Here is a 22,024-nt window from a genome sequence, read left to right as displayed (position 1 = left end):
TTGTTTTTTTTTTAAATACGCACGCGGTAGTTCAACGGCATTACAAGTGATACAGTGAAAAGTATATAGATGACGCTAGGGGCCCGTGTCATGTTTCAGTCCCTGTTTACAACGCAAGCCATCGTTCTTATTTTGAATTATGACAATCATGTAAAAGAGTACCATACTGTCAAATTTTCTATCTCTTTCATTTTGAGCGTGACGTCAATGATTAGTAATATTACTTTCAATATATTTAAAATTTAGATTTTAATGAGGCCATTTCGAACGGTGTTTATGATAGATATCATGTTGACAATCAATCTCCTGACCGTCTCGCTGACACCAATATATATTCCCCTATATGTGAACGAGTGCGACCGAAACAGTTGAGTATTATTGAAGATTTTTGAATGTCTAAAATCTTATTGATAGTTGTCGAAAACCCGCTTTTTCCATAAAGTGTTGGCGCGACGTCAAGTGGGTGATAGGCGTACGAGCAAGTACGCGTTGGATGGTCGACTACTATGCGCGGCGGTTTTTACGCGTACTTACGGTGACACACAATCGAAAAAGGTCGTCGAGCTTTAAGTACGCATACTTGCTCGTATCGTACGTCTATCACCCACTTCAGACTGCGTTTCGATCGGCATTTAGCGTCAATAATTATCAGCTTGGCTTCATGGCTTTACGAACCTTAGCTCGGACCATCGAATATGAAACTTATAAACTTGTTTATACACAAGGGTATAAAGAAGTTTATAACCAGGTGCTCCATGACACCATTGCACCAATCTGTCGCCAGTACCACTACACTTCAACGGCCAAGTCACACAACATCCATACTAATATCATAAATGGGAAAATGTGTGTGTCTGTTTGTCCATCTTTCACGGCAAAACGGAGCGACGTATTGACGTAATTTTTAAGTGGAGATAGTTGAAGGGATGGAAAGTGACATAGGCTACTTTTTGTCTCTTTTTATATCCCCCACTTCCTTAGAATGGAGGATGGAAGTTTGTGGAGAGATTTTCGAATTTAACGCGAGCGAAGCCGCAGCAAAGGCTAGTTAACTATAATAACAAAGAAATCGCAGTAAGGAACTTTATGTAGATTTCATTACTTTTTAGAGATAAACAAGCAGTTCCATCGAGACGGCTATTTTTTACAGAATGTTTTTGGTGGTATATACATAGGCATATATAACACTAACAAGGTATCTATTGTATTAGTCCGTTTTCACATTATCCGATCCGATATCGGATGTCGGAAGGATTTAAATGGAAAAAATCCAAGATAGCGCCTATAATGTATGGGGTATTAGTCCTACATCCGATATCGGATCGGATAATGTGAAAACGCATTTAGTCTCATTAATTATTACTTATGTCAGAGTTTCACTAATTATTTCTTTTTATTCATTTATTATCTCAGTTTAGGTTTATACGAGTATAATACTTATAAAAATATATTACCAAAACAATACAAACTATCATTAATTTATTATAAAAACGTAATCCAAAGTGCCACACCTAGTCGGCCAGTGCATGGCCTACGCTGCCGATGGTTAGGGTGCTCGGAGTGACATACAAGAAACGCTGAACTATCCACGTTGTGTCCAAGACGAAGCCTGACCGACGAAGCTAGCAAGTCTCTTTACATGTTAGCTGAAATACTGTCAAACCGTTCACTGTGATTACTCAGATTATTATAAGCAAAATGATCTTCGAATGAACTTTCTGGACAATTGAGATGCATGGGCGCAGTCGAAACCAGCTCGCCCCTTCAGCCGTGTCCCGTTGAAAATCGGAAAGATTCTTTTCCTTAGCACATTTAATGTTTACAAATTGGATTCGCCTTCTGTCACCTAAACTGGTAAATTTATGTATGAGGTCATTGGTCATACAATTATTAATTTATACAGTTATTAATTCTGTATCTCTACTCGCATTGCTGCTGCGATTCTAAAATATTTAATATCCATATTATGAATATTCAATAATTTCAGTAAATCATACAATGACATTTGTGATGTGACATGGATGTCACATCTGTTGGCACAATGATTGCGTTTTGTTGAACGTATTTGAGCTCAACATATAGGTTTATTATCACTAAGTATATTATATTAATGAACAACGAAACGGATGTGACATTTTCCTAGTCCACCAACGTCATCTAGTCATTTTATTTGGCAATAATTACACAACATGCGAACAAACTTAGCCAGCGAAGCGATCACAACTACGTCGAGGCCGACCAAAAAATATAATTTGTAAAAATTGTATTTTGAGCCAATATTTTGATATTAAAATAAAGTTTTTTAATAGTTATTCATAGTATAATATAAAAACAAGTAAAAATATGGGTGAAAATATGTTTTTTTCCACTCCCGGGTTACGAAACAACGCCATCTAGTTTTAAAGCAAAAACTAAGTTTTTTTCAGGGGTACGCTTTTTTGTATGGGCTATATCAGTCTAGTATTAAATGGTCCTTGCTTCAACTTACAAAAATTGACGCCCGAAAGCTGCAAGCTGCGATTAAAGACGGACAACTCAGTGGATTTCACTGAGTTCATTTGACACGCTAAGTAGATACGTTTGCTTGATCTATGGTATATATGACATCTGTGGTTTTTTGTTTCATAGTTATTTGTTTTACAAGGGGGCAAAGTAGTTGTTTAACCGCACGTGCCAATATTGATACCTGAGCAAGCGAAAGATTCCAATATTGAACCGCGAGCGTAGCGAGTGGTTCAAAAAGTGGAATCTTGAACGTTGCGAGGGTATCAAGGCACGAAGGTTAAACAAACTTTGCCACCGAGTGAAACACAAAATTTTTCACCACACCAACACGAACAAAATACTGACTATAAAACATCAAAATAAATCAAATTCATCAATTTATTCAATATTTTTGATTCAAAATCATCATTTATAGGGTAAAATCTAGCAGACATATTAAGACATCGGGTTAAAATTTGCATGAAATTACTTTGCCCCCTTGTGGATAAAATGCAATTTTGCTATCTGTTTTCGAATAGCAAAGAATGCCTTTACCAGTTGGTGTGGTGAAAAATATTTTACAGAAATAATGTTCTGTGTTTCATCATAGATTAAATATAAGAAGATCATACCATCCCATATATTAAAATGCGACCACTAAGATCGCGCATACACTACACCACACATAGATGGCGCCACAAAAAAATGTATTGTAGCTTTCGATTATACTTGTAGATGGCGTTAAGTGTCACTATTGACATAGATTTATGGCTCAAAATTGACACTTAATGGCAATCTACAAATAATATTTCATTTTTTTTTGTGGCGCCATCAATTATTTCATAAATAACGAGTGTAATATTAAAACATTATGAAATCCTAAAAAACAATTTTATAATGAGGCCGTTATACACGCATGCGCGATAAATCAAAAGGGAAAGCGATTGCTACCTATGATTGCTTTACGAGCATTTAGCAATATAATGTCATTGGAATGTATTATCTATTAAAAGAAGTTAAAGTTTTTATATTGAATTTTTAATTTTTTACATGCTGTACCCTCGAATAGTTACGTCTCGAAACCAACCTAACCACAAAATTAAAATTTTGAAAAAACCCCCGACCGCGACATAGTAGACCGATTTTCATAAAACATGGCTAAGAACACTCCCGACTAACTCAGCTTTCAGACAAAAAAAAACTAAATCTAAATCGGTTCATCCGTTCGGGAGCTACGATGCCACAGACAGACACACACACAAACGGACAGACAGACAGACACGTCAAACTTATAACACCCCGTCGTTTTTGCGTCGGGGGTTAAAAAAGTAAACGAAACGGAAAACTGAAATGTAAATAATGTGTAAAGAAATGATATCTTTATGTTTGCAAGGTTGTGTACGTTGTGTAGTCGGAACATCCCTACTATTTATTATCTTGGCTAGGCGCCAGGTTGCAAATGTTCAGAGGCGAGAGCCATTTTAATATCGTATCTAAACCGTAACCAGTTGTTAACTCTGAATCCGGCTCTGTAAATAATAATTATTATGACACGACTGTAAGATTATATATTCTGTGCTGTAAGTAGTTTTTTTTTTAAATAAGAATGATTTTCGTGCCGCACGCGCGAAACACTTTACTTAATTTATTTATTTATTTATTTATTTAACTTTTATTGCACAACATAAAGTACAAATGGCGAACTTAATGCCTTAAGGCATTCTCTACCAGTCAACCATTGGACCAAACAGAAACTTACAATTGGTGCGGAAAATAAAACAGAAATTTAAATAGATACAAGTCACTATCTAAACACTATATGCATCATCAATATACATACATAAATAAGTACAATCATATACATACATAAACTTACTAAAAATATATACATACATATACATAATTATATAGTACCCATTTAACCATTACTGTCTAACAACGTTGGTGTACCTGCGAGAAGTGTTTACGTAATTGACGTTTAAAGGAAAACTTGCTCTGTGCTTGTTGTATTGAGAGAGGGAGATCATTCCAAAGACGAATTAATGATCATGTTGTTAGTCTATTTCTTAAACTAAATCGCATTTTTTTAATGGCATTGAACGACAACATAATTTTCCCCTCACTAGCTCGGAAACACGTGTTTTGTCCTAATAACAGCGGGTAAAAACGCATTTTTGCATGCCCGTGTGGTGACGGGTTAAGAATTTCACCACCCCCTTTCTTCCCGTGGGTGTCGTAGAAGGCGACTGTGGGATGTGGGGTAAATTGTGGCGTAGGCGAGAGGCTGGCAACCTGTCACTGCAATGTCACAGTTTCGTTTTCTTTCAACCCCTTATTTGCCAAGGGTGGCACTGTAACTACATGTGTGGGTGGTTGTATGTATGTATGTAACTGCTTTAAAATTGATAAAAGTAAGTGAATCTAGTAATAAAGATGATTTACCACCTGCGGGACTACTGGAAGCAGTGATAAATACATTTTTTGCGTTGTAGTTTCCTCGCTATAGTGGGGGGAAAAGTTTTATGTTACACTCGGGTACAAATTTATTTTACTTCTCGTGTGTTAAAAAACAACTTTGCCCCTTGTATTACAAATAACTATTTCACCACACCAACTGATAACGGCTTACTTTGCTATTCGAAAACAGATAGCAAAATTGCATTTTATCCACAAGAGTGCAAAGTAATTTCATACAAATTATAACTTGATGTCCTAAGCTGGCTGGTAGAATTTACCTGTAAATGATGATTTTGTATCATAATTATTGAATAAATTGATGGATTTGATTTAGTTTGATGGTTTACTTATATAGTCAATATTTTGTTCGTGTTGGTGTGGTGAAAAATTTTGTGTTTCACTCGGTGGCAAAGTTTGTTTAACCTTCGTGCCTTGAAACCCTCGCAACGCTAAAGATTCCACTTTTTGAACCACTCGCTACGCTCGCGGTTCAATATTGGAATCTTTCGCTTGCTCGGGTATCAATATTGGCACGTGCGGTTAAACAACTATTACATACTTTGCCCCCTTGTAAAACAAATAACTATTAATTACCATTCCTAATTACCCGACTACGGCAACGCAAAAGGAGGGTTATGATTTTGACCGGTATGTATGTGGGTATGTATGTATGTATGCATGTATGTATGTATCATGTATGTATGCATGTATGTAGAATCCAGAATAAAAAATCTGTCTATTCTTATTTCTCGTACATTTTTGAAGCTTAAGTAAGAAGATTAGATCATGTGGCCTATGACCCGACGAAAGTTGGTCAATTGACCTTTCCACTAGCACGTATTTTTACACAAACCTTTATTATCTAAACAAGAAGACCTTATGGTCACGTTACACATTCAACATACTTATTTCTACTATCTAAATGCATCAAGAATAAGAAGACCTTATAGTTAATGCTGCTCTGCCCCTGTAGCACAACTTGCCTTGTCGCGCGCGAGTCCATACTTCAAGTCGCGATTGATGTATGGACAGTCGACTACAAAGATATGTGCCTAAACACTTTTTCACCTTATTACAATGCAATAAGGTGAAAAAATGGATACATATCTTTGTAGTCGACTGGACACGCGCGCGACAAGGCAAGTTGTGCTAAAGGGTCTGATGGTAATAAGCGCTGGTGGCCTAGCGGTAAGAGCGTGCGACTTTCAATCCGGAGGTCGCGGGTTCGAACCCCGGCTCGTACCAATGAGTTTTTTGGAACTTATGTGCGAAAATTTGATATTTGCCAGTCGCTTTTCGGTGAAGGAAAACATCGTGAGGAAACCGGACTAATTCCAATAAGGCCTCGTTACCATTTGGGTTGGAAGGTCAGATGGCAGTCGCTTTCGTAAAACTAGTGTCTATGCCAAATTTTGGGATTAGTTGTCACAGCGGACCCATGAGCCGCGGCAAATGATGATAGTTAATGCTGCTCCCACACACTCTCTTATAAATGATATGTAGCAATGTGTGAAAGGGACAGCGCGATGGCATTGGCATAACGCTCTCCCTGTTACACAATGTTATATAACATTTATAACAGCCAGTGTGGGAACACCATAAGCTACACAATCAACAACATGCTTATTTGTATTTAGCTAAGTTATAATATAATATATTAGTTTAAGTAACTTTAAACCCTTGATAATAATAGTTACTTTTACCTATTTACTCTTGACTCTCATTTTTTATTCCAGTTTGAACTAGCTACTGTACATCATTTTCTTGATTTCTTGCGATAAGGCATAATAAAAGCTCACATTATTTTCATAGACATACCTACCTATATCTACCTCAAATAAAGGTACCACGTTCTCGCTTACCATAAAGACAAAATTTGCTTATGCTGAAGCGACAATGTAAGGTATCTTTACTTTAGAACAAGGACCATTTAATACTAGACTGATATAGCCCATACAAAAAAGCGTACCCCTGAAAAAAACTTAGTTTTTGCTTTAAAACTAGATGGCGTTGTTTCGTAACCCGGGAGTGGAAAAAAACATATTTTCACCCATATTTTTACTTGTTTTTATATTATACTATGAATAACTATTAAAAAACTTTATTTTAATATCAAAATATTGGCTCAAAATACAATTTTTACAAATTATATTTTTTGGTCGGCCTCGACGTAGTTGTGATCGCTTCGCTGGCTAAGTTTGTTCGCATGTTGTGTAATTATTGCCAAATAAAATGACTAGATGACGTTGGTGGACTAGGAAAATGTCACATCCGTTTCGTTGTTCATTAATATAATATACTTAGTGATAATAAACCTATATGTTGAGCTCAAATACGTTCAACAAAACGCAATCATTGTGCCAACAGATGTGACATCCATGTCACATCACAAATGTCATTGTATGATTTACTGAAATTATTGAATATTCATAATATGGATATTAAATATTTTAGAATCGCAGCAGCAATGCGAGTAGAGATACAGAATTAATAACTGTATAAATTAATAATTGTATGACCAATGACCTCATACATAAATTTACCAGTTTAGGTGACAGAAGGCGAATCCAATTTGTAAACATTAAATGTGCTAAGGAAAAGAATCTTTCCGATTTTCAACGGGACACGGCTGAAGGGGCGAGCTGGTTTCGACTGCGCCCATGCATCTCAATTGTCCAGAAAGTTCATTCGAAGATCATTTTGCTTATAATAATCTGAGTAATCACAGTGAACGGTTTGACAGTATTTCAGCTAACATGTAAAGAGACTTGCTAGCTTCGTCGGTCAGGCTTCGTCTTGGACACAACGTGGATAGTTCAGCGTTTCTTGTATGTCACTCCGAGCACCCTAACCATCGGCAGCGTAGGCCATGCACTGGCCGACTAGGTGTGGCACTTTGGATTACGTTTTTATAATAAATTAATGATAGTTTGTATTGTTTTGGTAATATATTTTTATAAGTATTATACTCGTATAAACCTAAACTGAGATAATAAATGAATAAAAAGAAATAATTAGTGAAACTCTGACATAAGTAATAATTAATGAGACTAAATGCGTTTTCACATTATCCGATCCGATATCGGATGTAGGACTAATACCCCATACATTATAGGCGCTATCTTGGATTTTTTCCATTTAAATCCTTCCGACATCCGATATCGGATCGGATAATGTGAAAACGGACTAATACAATAGATACCTTGTTAGTGTTATATATGCCTATGTATATCCCACCAAAAACATTCTGTAAAAAATAGCCGTCTCGATGGAACTGCTTGTTTATCTCTAAAAAGTAATGAAATCTACATAAAGTTCCTTACTGCGATTTCTTTGTTATTATAGTTAACTAGCCTTTGCTGCGGCTTCGCTCGCGTTAAATTCGAAAATCTCTCCACAAACTTCCATCCTCCATTCTAAGGAAGTGGGGGGATATAAAAAGAGACAAAAAGTAGCCTATGTCACTTTCCATCCCTTCAACTATCTCCACTTAAAAATTACGTCAATACGTCGCTCCGTTTTGCCGTGAAAGATGGACAAACAGACACACACATTTTCCCATTTATGATATTAGTATGGATGTTGTGTGACTTGGCCGTTGAAGTGTAGTGGTACTGGCGACAGATTGGTGCAATGGTGTCATGGAGCACCTGGTTATAAACTTCTTTATACCCTTGTGTATAAACAAGTTTATAAGTTTCATATTCGATGGTCCGAGCTAAGGTTCGTAAAGCCATGAAGCCAAGCTGATAATTATTGACGCTAAATGCCGATCGAAACGCAGTCTGAAGTGGGTGATAGACGTACGATACGAGCAAGTATGCGTACTTAAAGCTCGACGACCTTTTTCGATTGTGTGTCACCGTAAGTACGCGTAAAAACCGCCGCGCATAGTAGTCGACCATCCAACGCGTACTTGCTCGTACGCCTATCACCCACTTGACGTCGCGCCAACACTTTATGGAAAAAGCGGGTTTTCGACAACTATCAATAAGATTTTAGACATTCAAAAATCTTCAATAATACTCAACTGTTTCGGTCGCACTCGTTCACATATAGGGGAATATATATTGGTGTCAGCGAGACGGTCAGGAGATTGATTGTCAACATGATATCTATCATAAACACCGTTCGAAATGGCCTCATTAAAATCTAAATTTTAAATATATTGAAAGTAATATTACTAATCATTGACGTCACGCTCAAAATGAAAGAGATAGAAAATTTGACAGTATGGTACTCTTTTACATGATTGTCATAATTCAAAATAAGAACGATGGCTTGCGTTGTAAACAGGGACTGAAACATGACACGGGCCCCTAGCGTCATCTATATACTTTTCACTGTATCACTTGTAATGCCGTTGAACTACCGCGTGCGTATTTAAAAAAAAAACAACATTTGTATTCAAATGACACTCTTAGTGACATCTAGCGACATAGATTTACGGCTGCCAACGGGGTACGGTATTTAGTATGGACTCTGCTGGTCCTTTATAATCGTCCTTGCTTTAGAACGTCACATAATATACAGTGATGACCATTGTAGAAGACTTGTTTGACCTATTCTAGTTCGTATTGTGATGATATGATTTGAGATAACCATTTATTGCTACCATAAAACAAATGACTACAATGAACGTGTCTGATTTGCGACTTTCTTTTGTGTACTTACCCGTTAGGTGTAACGATGGTATCAACTGTGAACCTAAGTGCGTTTTCACATTATCCGATCCGATATCGGATGTCGGACCGATATCCCATACATTACAGGCGCCATCTTGGATTTTTTCTATTGAAATCCTTCCGACATCCGATATCGGATCGGATAATGTGAAAACGGTCTAAGAGACATAATGCCAGGGCTCGGATACCGGTGAAATTTTCAAACCGTTATCATGTACGGCAAAACCTTCAAATTTCATTTTCGGTCGAAAAACCGCTATTTTCCGCAGCATGATAGGTATGCTCCAGGGCTCGGATACCGGTGAAATTTTCAAACCGTTATCATGTACGGCAAAACCTTCAAATTTCATTTTCGGTCGAAAAACCGGTATTTTCCGCAGCATGATAGGTATGCTCCAGGGCTCGGATACCGGTTAAATTTTCAAACCGTTATTATGTACGGCAAAACCTTCAAATTTGGTTATCGGTCGAAAAACAGCTATTTTTAAAACCGGTTTTTAGGGGAACGCTTTCATAAAGGTTTCGTTCGATTAACCGGTTGAGAATACAACTAACCGGTTTATTCCGCAGCATGATAGGTAATACTGTTCTAACCAAACAAAGAAAGTCGCTGCGTGAACGTAGGTACCGGCGCGTCTCGTCGCTCTCAAAGGCTCAGAACCGGTTTATTTCGGTTAAAATAAAGTTCTCATAACGTTCGCGTTCTTTAGAAAGTTCGGAGTAAAATCGAAATAAACCGGTTTTAACCGGTAAAAAAACCGGTTCCGAGCCTTGTCGAATGGTGCTCCCACACTGGCTGTTATAAGTGTCATATAACACGGTATGACAGGGACAGCGCGATGGCATAAGTTGCTTTAAAACTAATCATAGTCATCACAGACGGTAATAGACAGCATCAAAGGAAAATGCCCGTAAATAAGTACCGCATGAATGAGCCTGCTTACACCGCGTTTTGTATGGGAAACTGTATGAAGATTGTGTGGTTAATGAACTTGTATCACGCACGATATTTATAACTGTTTTAAGAGGATGCTGCGAAGATGTTGTATTTTAGCTTTGTTATGACTTTTAATTGTTAAAGTGTCTGTAACGCGGAACGAAACGTCGTCGGTATCTACGATTATTATTTATACAAGAAGAGAGCGTAGATAGATATTTATTTAAATGCTTACATAAGAACCCCAAGATATTTTATCTGTGCCCCCATAATCTGTTATTATACTCTGATTGTCCAAAGATAAAAAAAAGTATTTTAAATTCAGTCTTCAACTCAACATGACCTCTCGAAACTTACTCAACAAAAATTCCTGTTTCGCTAAACTGAAATATTTTAACAATTGCTTTCTGGACAAATATTAAAACTCTTGCACTCAACCAGATGCAAACAATTTTTGTCAGAGTCAATCATATCGAGCGCATGAGTCATATTAAGATGTATTAGATTAATTTAACTTCAAACTTGGGTAATCAATTCCAATGCAATCCATTCTGCTTTAAGGTTTGTATAAAAAATATCTGAAACATAATCAACCTAGCAGAATGGATTTACTCAAGTTTGAAGTTAAGCTACACGATCTGCGCGGAAAGAGAAGAGTGTACAGCGCTGGGCTATACACCGTGTTTTTTTTGTTTTTCCTTAAATTCGACACGTTGTTAGGTTCATTGTCAGGAAGCATATCACTTCTAGTTAAATTGGCAAGAAAAAAATTTTTTCATTGTTTTCATACATAATAAATGAATTAATCAGTGTGAGAGACCCTTAAGGATAATATTCAAGTTAGTGTCAAGTGATTGACGGCGCATGTCAAAACAAAAACCGTAAGAGTTAAAGCGCTAGTTTCTTATAGAGATTAATTGTATTTGATCTAAAGAACATTCCCTTAAACTTAACGGAATTCAATAAAAATATGGTGTATTTTCCACGACCCTTTTCTCTCCAAGCAACTCAATTTTCACAGCTCCTTCATCTGTTTGTGTATCGTAAAACCAAAGAGGATCGAGTATTATAGAGAGTTACTGTCAAAGTAAAATTGTGTACCTAATCACCAGAGGGCGGAATTACTCATGGCAAAAATCAAACGTCAATAGATTTGGAACGTAAAATTTTATCGACTATCGATTAAACTGAAATTATCAGTATATATTGTTGAGTTGTTTTCGACGTAAGTAAGACAATGATACTTCTTTATCCATTTGTTGGCTGTTTTTCGTCTTGGATTAACCATTATTTTCAAACGTGAATTAGTTGCAAAAAGACTAGTGACAGAAATGGTAATTAAATGTCATTCAATTTACTTTTAATCTAATCAAAGAGGTTAATGTTAAAGTCAGAAATATAAAAGGTGACTGAATTTATCGATAGCTGAATATGTCGATAAAATGTAACATTCCAACTCTATTGACGTTTGATTTTTGCCATGAGCAATTCCGCCCTCTGCTAATCACAGTGCATAAACTGCCATCTCTCGACACAAGCTTAAAACTTTTGAACCTTAAATTTTGACAATTTGGATATTGTTAGCTTGATATGTGTTAAAATGTCAAATATTAATATTAGCGCCATCTAGCCGAGCGTTCCCCAAAGGTGTAACGCCATCTTGGCCACCGTACCTTTTTCTCTATGGCTTTGAGGTACGTTTTTTTCTTAGACCTTATCCGTCTATACGGAGTGTCTTTGGTAAAACTCGAGCAGTCAACCACAGATCGCATATTACTAACTCAAATGTCGCATTCTACGCTACGCTTGCGCGCGCGGCGAGAGCAGTCATTATAACTGTCATTACACACACAATTTCCTCCGTACATGTGTTGGGTAAAGAACACTTGCATGTAATTGATTTCCTGGCTTTTTGGTTTTGCGGTTCGGAAGTAAGTGAACGTTAATTATATGTGTATCACAAAACAAGTAGGAAGGCAGTTGTTTAGTATTTTGGTCTCACTTTGGTTAAACTTCTGAAATTCAATTATTCTTTCTGTTCTCATCTTAAATTAAAAGCAAAATTTAACATTTTGCATCTCAGCATTTTGCTTAAAAATTATGATTTGCTTAAAAATGTATAAGTTTTATAACACGCTGCGTTTGTACGCAGCGTGTTAAGAGTACTTTGTAGTACTCTTTCTTAATTAAAATTCGTTTTTTTTTCTTTACTTTCTGTACCCATTTGTGATATATGTACATGTACAACCCTTATGGTACGCCCACACTGGCTGCTATAAATATTATATAACATTGTTTCAATTTCAATTTATCCTTACTAATATTATAAATGGGAAAGTTTGTGTGTCTGTTTGTTTGTCCGTCTTCCACGGCAAAACGGAGCGACGAATTGACGTGATTTTTTTTAAGTGGATTCAGTTGAAGGGATGGAAAGTGACATCTACTTTTTCTCTTTCTAACGCGAGCGAAGTCGCGGGCAAAAACTAGTATAGACAGATAGATTAGATAGATTTAGAAAATTACACTATAAATTTGTTACATGCCAAAGTTATGTTTATTGCATAAAATTAACACTAACGGTTAAGTTAAACCTTACGTGCTAATTTATATTACCCATATTTCTTAAGCCTGCTTTCCTCTACTTTGTCAATAATAGGGCCCCACCGTAAAGCAGAGGGTATCACAGTCATGTCCGAAGTACGAAATTCCGAAAGACATGATATCGAAACTCAAAATTGCTAATGTACCTACGAAATTCCTAAAGATGCATGTCCTACACTTTTAATCGACCGATCTCATTTTCGAAAGTCAATATTCCTTTGTCCAAAATGCCTTACACCAATACTTCGAAAGTATTGTATCTAGTTCTTAAAATGGCTACATTCTAAAATCCTAATGATTATTTTTCGAGGAGAATTACCATATCTACTTCATGTTCAGTGTAGGAACTTGTAGGGTTCGGTAATAATTTCCCATAAGACATAAACATCAAGCTTAGAATAAAACTTGAAAAGGGTGTATTTTAATATGTTTCGACAGACTGCTTGGACATACGACAAACATATTTCGAAATTTCGTGATTAATAAATTTTAAACTTAGGTCAACTAAACGTAGGAAAAATGTCGATAGTATTTTCGTACATTAGCAGTAGTATTCTCCTTTCGGCGTTCTAAAAATAGGCCAATTAACCATAGAACATGCATCTGTAGGAATTTCGTACAATAGCAATTTTGATTTTCGATCATGTCTTTCGGAATTTCGTACTTCGGACATTTGATTTTCGACATTGTGCTACTTACCCAAAGCACAGCAATGGCAGATCAGATCCTACAGTCTAATAAGTTTCGACTGCTGTAGAAACAATTCAATCTTTGATCCCTCTTAACAGCGAAGAAAAAGCTAATTTAATAGAAAAATTATGAATAGAAAGATAAGATGTGAACACCGTGATAAATACTTTTCCCAAAACTGCGACATTTTTCCGCTATATGATTTTAACATTGACCACAATTGTTCGCAAGTTTTGCAACTCAACTTTTACCGCATTGTATTCTAATTCAACATTAAGCAACATGCACACTTTCACTAAAATCTTTTGAACCATATTTCCACCAACCGAATTGAAAAACACCTACGTAATTACAGCAACGCACTGTATGTATGGTGTTATTATCAGATCATTATTATACCGTGAATGTATACATTTTTGAATAAAATTAACCTGGTAAGTTCCGGCGTACTTGTACAAGGTACAAATTATACGATTCGGGATAGGAACTACTGATCGAAAGTTTCCAAAATTCTGAAATTTACATATAGGAAAACTTCGGAAATTTTCTATACTTTGTATGGCTAATTGTATGGAGGGAAACTTTCCATTTCATAAATTTAAATTCCCTTTATTTTGAAATTGAAATTTTCGTGAATTTTTCAAGAAATTTAAGATTTTTTATGAAAGTTTCTGCAACTTGCACATCACTAATAGGAACTCATTGGTATAATACTTAACTCTAAAACTAGGCGAAATCCAGAAAAGTTTATATGACATTTTACTCTTCTAATATGACGAGGATACGCTGCTAAAATTATTCGGTTTCCTCATGTTACACCGTGTATATAGGTAATAGGTACTATTTATATCAGTGGTTTCTATAAAATACAAGCGCTGCCGGCCTAGCCAAAATGACAATCGTTGACGCTACGCTAGGCCAGGCCCCGTAGCCGAATGGCATTTCTCCGACGCCAAACGAAAGCGATACGCCGCTGGCTCTGTCGCGCCAATACGCAAGCGCGATAGAGATAGATATCTACTAGCGCTTCGTTTCGTGAGCGTTTCGTGAGTGATTGTGCCATTCGGCTAGCCACCCTGAAACTATAACGATATAGTATCGAAAGGATTTATGCATTTGGTTACGTACCCTGTAGGCCTAGCACATGATGGCCGCGGGAGTATGTCGCCGCGAGATAGACTACCCGTCCTTATGTCATTAATACAGTTAGAAGAAGACGTGTCATCTATCTCGCGGCGACATACTCCCGCGGCCATCATGTGCTAGGCCTACTGGTGGCCTACGGTTAAAAGCGTGCGACTTGAAATTCATTTTGGTCGCGGGTTCGAACTCCGGCTCGTACCAATGAGTTCCTATTAGTGATGTGCAAGTTGCAGAAACTTTCATAAAAAATCTTAAATTTCTTGAAAAATTCACGAAAATTTCAATTTCAAAATAAAGGGAATTTAAATTTATGAAATGGAAAGTTTCCCTCCATACAATTAGCCATACAAAGTATAGAAAATTTCCGAAGTTTTCCTATATGTAAATTTCAGAATTTTGGAAACTTTCGATCAGTAGTTCCTATCCCGAATCGTATAATTTGTACCTTGTACAAGTACGCCGGAACTTACCAGGTTAATTTTATTCAAAAATGTATACATTCACGGTATAATAATGATCTGATAATAACACCATACATACAGTGCGTTGCTGTAATTACGTAGGTGTTTTTCAATTCGGTTGGTGGAAATATGGTTCAAAAGATTTTAGTGAAAGTGTGCATGTTGCTTAATGTTGAATTAGAATACAATGCGGTAAAAGTTGAGTTGTAAAACTTGCGAACAATTGTGGTCAATGTTAAAATCATGTAGCGGAAAAATGTCGCAGTTTTGGGAAAAGTATTTATCACGGTGTTCACTTCTTTTCTTACTTTTTCTATTAAAGGAGCTTTTTCTTCGCTGCTAAGAGGGATCAAATATTGAATTGTTTCTAAATCAGTCGAAACTTATAAACTGAAATAGATACCATACACTGCCATGACCCCGACTGGTGGCGAAGCCGGAAATCGAACCCGGGTCTCTCCAGCTAACGCTGCTGATGCCAGTTCCCAGTTAAATCCGTCCTAAATATCCCAACTCAATCCCAGGGACGAGGAAGAGCACATGGTGGCCCAGCATCAAAAGAGAGATGAGATGATGACGATCGGTCTGGCGCAGTCGGTAGTGACCCTGCCTGCTGCGCCGCGGTCCCGGGTTCGAATCCCGGTAAGGGCATTTATTTGTGTGATGAGCACAGATATTTGTTCCTGAGTCATGGATGTTTTCTATGTATGTATTTATATATTATATATATCGTTGTCTGAGTACCCTCAACTCAAGCCTTCTTGAGCTTACCGTGGGCCTCAGTCAATCTGTGTAAGAATGTCCTGTAATATTTATTTATTTATTTTATTTATTATGAAAGCCCAGAACCTAATAACCCCTTTGATAACCCAGCTCGATCACCAACCCCATAATCGAGCATCCTGGCGCCGCCGTATAAGGATAAGGATACCCTACCCCAAATAGAACTGGGACTAAGGGCCAGTTGCATCAACCACATTTGACAGACACATCATCGTCACGCAGCAGAGGTCTATGGAACTTCCCATACAATCAAATTTAACGAATATTTTAACGGTGACAGACGGTTTGGTGCAACCGGCCCTAAGAGAAGGCGGAAGAAGGATCAGATCTGCCCATTAATCTGCCAATAGTGCCAATTAAATGGTACAAATGGACTCCATATTGTATATCGGAGCTGCAATTCGTCAAAACGTTTAGCGTGCAATCCGTCTAAATCTAGCTAACTCTTGTTGGATCGTAGTGCAGAAAATTTGTTTCTGCACTCATACACTGGGGCTAGAGAAGACCTATACTGCAACTCACACCAGACACAGCAAAGTGGCTCAATTGTATAAATGTTGCCTTCTTTTTGACTAGTTTGTATAAAACTTGTTATTTGCTTATTTTCGTGCCATACGATTAAATAAAATTTTAGTCAACGTCATAGTTTCATCGATGAGGTCCAGAAAGACCTGTGTGACCTTAAAGTGACCGAGTAGCATCAGATCACACAGGATATGAACGACTGGCCAAGGTACACTTCGGGACGCTGATGCAGCGCAGTAACTAGCAAGTCATTGTTTCATAGAAATTTGGTGTTCAACACTTTCACGCTCTGAGCTATCAAACGTGTTAGCTTCCAGCCACCTAACGTGCGTGTAATGCTGTTCAAGCAGAACTTTACAAGATGACTACTTTTCTCGACACTCTCTTGGCGTGATAAATTTTCCTTTTGATTGTGACATACGTTCAAAAAGAGAAAATAGTTGTGTGGTTTTTCGCCTGAACGCGCCTGCTCCGCCTGCCGGCCTAGCCGAGGGGGCAATCGTTGACGCAACGTGACAATCGAAACACAGTCTAAGTCTATCGCGCCACTACAAAAGAGTAGCAGGGTTAGCATTAGCATGTGATTGGCGCTAGAATATGTCGCCGTGAGAATACTACCCGTGCTTATGTCATTTACAACTAGAAGAAGACGTGTGATGTGTCTCGCGGCGACATACCGTCGCGCCAATCATGTAATCATGCAGGGAAGGCTATATAATGTAGACTGTCAACCAAATGGTATTTATTATGGCCAAAGAACAAGGCAATATTTAATACCGCGTATATTGAACGGCTTACCCTCTGAAGAGGATTGCATGACAAAAAATATTTTTAAGAAAAAAATTAAAAATCAAATGTTGAAAGCATATCATTAGTTATATACCTACTTCGTATGCACTCGGGGGCAGTGTTGATGGGTCACATTGTAAGGAATATTCGTGCAAGGTGACCCGTTATCATGGTGCCTGTGTATAGCAATTAAGTTAGATAAGCTAGTAGTAAGTACATATAAGTCCGGGTGTTTTTTCATTCGCCAACAAACTGTTCCGCAGTTTGGCGAAGTTATTGTAAGATTTAAGTGTTTTGTTTTTACTTAGCAATAAATTAAAAAAAAAAAATCTTGGCACCAAAAAAGATTTCGTAAATGTGGGGCTCACTGCCCATTTGTCTTCATAAAACGCGTGCCTTCGTAAACCCCGACGTTGACACAATCATCAACAAGCCATAACACTTAAAAAAATATTGAAAATGTAGGCGCAAAGGTTTATTTCCATAGGAAAATTGAATTTCGCCTTTTCTAGTGCCAAGATTTGGTTGACCGTAGCTACGCACGCTTACGCAGCGCAAGCAAATATGACGTTGGCTAGGCACACTGGTATTCTGTAAAGTGATGGATGAGGACATAAACTAAGAATGCGATTTTTCTATTTTTAATAAATACGTGTACAAATCAGCGTGCGTGTGACGATTAATATATTTTTCAGTACAGATGGTGTTTTTTTTACGCACTAGTTCGAGAAGTGGTTCATTATATGCCAGGTCGAAACTTCGGAGGTTCATCTGTACTGTACCTTCGGTCGTGTTTTAATTTATCGCCACTCGTTTCGAACTTCCTTTTTTACGCACTTGTATCGTAATGTACTATTATGGCTTTGTCATTAATATGATGACATCTTTTAAGGGTTCCGTAGTTTTATCACGTGTTAGATTTAAGTTTTATCATGTATCATGCACATAGTTGGAAAATATTTATAAATAAGAAGTATTTTTGATGGATTACGATTCTCCCGAAAAAACCCCCGACACAGTGGACCGATTTTCATGAAACATGGCTAAGAACACTCCCGACTAATTCAGCTTTCAAACAAAAAAAAACTTAACCGAAATCGGTTCATCCGTTCGGGAGCTCCGATCCGATGCCACAGACAGACAGACACACACAAACAGACAGCAAAAAAGGAAACCTAAATAATGTTTACGTACTAGAATATTAACCATTCTTCGGCATAATAAGTGGTGTCATAAATAATAATGCATTGTTGTCTATTGTTCGCTACATATAATAATAGATATTTGACAATTCTTTTGATAACCAAAACCACCTTTGTTTCAAGAAACCTCTTCTCTCCATTTAAATTGTTTTTAAGTTTGTTTATATTAATAGGCTAGACTCTTATCGAATTTGGCACAAGAAATGATTATTTCCTGTAGTATTTAAAATAAGAAACCAATGTTTATAGATTTTGGGTATTAAAAGTGTATGGTGGCTACGTATTTTCGAGTAAAAATGTGTGTAGTATTTTTTTTAACTTTGGCCACCGAAAACGCTGTCAAACATGTAGTGACGTCATAGAACGTAACTTAACTTGATGTCGAGTCAATCACTGATATGATGAACTTTATGCCTCATACTTAAATGTCAGAAAAATTTGTGTTTAATTCGATTTACGTCATGCACATACAACCTATAAGATTAACATGGCTAATGTTGTTTTTGCCTGATTAAGTGAAAGTATACTTTACGAAGTTTTTTTGCGGTTTTCAAGTCGTAATAAAATATGGTACAAATTTTTTTTGATTAATTGGACAGTAATGAATAATATAAGATAGACTTTAAAAAACCGGCCAAGAGCGTGTCGGGCCACGCTCAGTGTAGGGTTCCGTAGTTTTCCGTATTTTTCTCAAAAACTACTGAACCCATCAAGTTCAAAACAATTTTCCTAGAAAGTCTTTTAATAAAGTTCCACTTTTGTGATTTTTTCATATTTTTTAAACATGTGGTTCAAAAGTTAGAGGGAGGGGGGAGTACTTGCATTCGTCTCATATCATCTCTCACACAGTTATCCACCTTTTCTTCTGTTTTCATCTCCCACTTCATCCTGCCACATTCATCCGTACTTGTCTCGTAGGCTTTCATCCCTCTGCATCACATGACCGTACAGTCAACAACACAGCTGTGATTACAAAGTGCCAAAAATATGTATACCGAACTTTATTGCCTGTACAGTCAACCAATTGGAACCCTAGGCCACTGTAGAACTATGTCATAGTGACGTTATAAATCAGATTGTAAGAAATCTCTTACAGCTTGTCATCTTGACATGGTTGTATAGTGGCCTAGGGTTCCAATTGGTTGACTGTACCTACATTAATGTGTGTATGTGTGTTGTTGACTGTACTAAGCCAATAATGCGAATCATATGCCCCTAAACTTTGACGACCGGTCTGGCTCAGTCGGTCGGTAGTGACTCGAATTTTTCGAATCCCGGTAAGGGCATTTATTTGTGTGGTGAGCTGAGCACAGATATTTGTTCTTGAGTTATGGATGTTTTCTATGTATATAAGTATGTATTTATCTATTTAAGTATGTACATCGTCACTTAGCACCCATAGTACAAGCTTTGCTTAGTTTGGGGCTAAGTTGATCTGTGTAGGGTGTCACCTAATATTTACTTATTTATTAAACGTATTTTTTTTTGTCTTTTCTCTCAGAAAACGTTCATTTTTCAGTTTTTTCCGAACATAGCTCGTTCTCCCAGCTGCTACATACCGAAACAACGATAGAATCGGACTATATTATCATATCAATCAACGATATTATTAAACATTCACTATAAACACCAAACACGTATACAAGCGGTCCGACAATACCCACATAGACGCCTAGCCAACTTGACAAACACAAAATCCCAGTCGAAACAATGCAAATAGTTGTCGAAAATTTTCATTGAGATTTGATTGAGAGACATCTTTTTTTTGTGGTAAACAAGCATACGGCCGGCCGGATTGTGAGAAGTCAACGTAGTCTATGAGCGTGCAATTCCAGAGGTGTTATTTGCGCGTTTCCGAACCTTTAGAAAGTATGTAGGTACATTTTTTTTTGAAGAATTCCAAACTGTAAACCCCTGGTTTTTTTTTTTGTTAAACTAAAAATCTTTTGCTTTTGTCATTTTGGGTAGGTCCCCTAAACCTCAAAGTGGTCTCCATTGGGTATATTCATACCCAGTTAGTTATTAGGCACATACTAAAACCTAAAGAAAATGACAAATGAACACATACAGAAAATACCACCCGATTTGTGGCAAACTACGGACCGATAAGGACTGTAATCCGACTGCAACATGTAAATATAAAAACTGAGCCGTCGGCGTACATTTCCCATAATAGATGCAGTAAAATTGCAGTCGGTATCGTTCCTTATTCTGACCATAAGAAAACATAAAATTAAAAGGTGTAAGAAAGAAAGCTTCGGGAAATGTCGGCCAAAGACAATTTTTAGGATTCCAGAACAGCAATTACAAATGCCAACTAAGTGGAAGTCATTGTAATTAACTTAAGAGACGGAACTCCAAAGTATTTTCTTGGCCTCTAAGTACACTGTGCAGCTACAAAAAGTTTAATTAGTGAAGTGTTTAAATTAATTGCACAAAATTAAAAGGAATAGACAGCACACAGCGAAAACTTTATAGGATGTCCAAAATTCAGTCGAAGACATTATGTAGGTGCAGTAGACGCCCAATTATTAGTTTATGTATTAGATGGCTTGCTACTCCATTAATAAATTCACAAAATTCGAAGAATCGGGCAAAGGGGGTGAAAATTGGGGATTGGTTATTTTTTACTTTTTAACTAATTACCTATTTTAAAATATTGTAAAATATTATGATCACATTTTAAAATTCTTTGACATCGACTGTCCATATTTAGACATAAAAATCTAACTAATATGTTAGATACCAACAGCATCAAAAGTAGCGGATTAAATTACGCATAAAAATTCAATTCGTAATCAATTTCACCAGAAAATGTTTTAAACTATTCTCTACAAATACCTATGATATGAAGAAGAAATTCTTAAAGATACTCATAGTGCAATTTTATCTAACAGACAGTTTTGAACATAAACTTTCAGGGAATCGAATACTTTCAGCGCGTTATTTCATCCTCTACTTAATGCTAACCACATTTCCTTTGATTCTTTCCACATTTTATCACAAGTATCACAACACAAACTCACCACAACAACAGTCACTGTAATCGCCGTGGACACAGCAGCACACGCACATCCTCGCCTTATCTGCCTCTTCCTCGACAATTTCAGAAACTCCGCCGTCTGCGTATCAATCGTCTTGTACAATCCGAACTGCCGCAACCTGCTGCTGCCCTCACTAGACATGTTCACATCACTATCATCACTAATGTCGCGCCAAGACACCACCTGGCAGGGAATTTTCTGACGCTGGCGGCGTGGCGAGTGT

General features: G+C 37.1%; 1 protein-coding gene across 1 annotated transcript in view; it reads right to left on the bottom strand.

The window, feature by feature from the left end:
- Nucleotides 1-22,024, bottom strand: part of LOC125226406 — a 39,009-nt gene extending 16,985 nt beyond the window's left edge. The window contains exon 1 of the mRNA XM_048130384.1: nt 21,784-22,024. Coding sequence (XP_047986341.1) covers nt 21,784-21,942 — 159 coding nt within the window. The 5' untranslated portion in view covers nt 21,943-22,024. The remainder of the gene's footprint in view (nt 1-21,783) is intronic.

This window comes from Leguminivora glycinivorella, chromosome 5 (genome assembly GCF_023078275.1).
Source record: "Leguminivora glycinivorella isolate SPB_JAAS2020 chromosome 5, LegGlyc_1.1, whole genome shotgun sequence".
Lineage (NCBI taxonomy): Eukaryota > Metazoa > Arthropoda > Insecta > Lepidoptera > Tortricidae > Leguminivora > Leguminivora glycinivorella.
The sequence above is the reverse complement of the archived record's forward strand: the minus strand, read 5'-3'. Positions and strand labels throughout refer to the sequence as shown.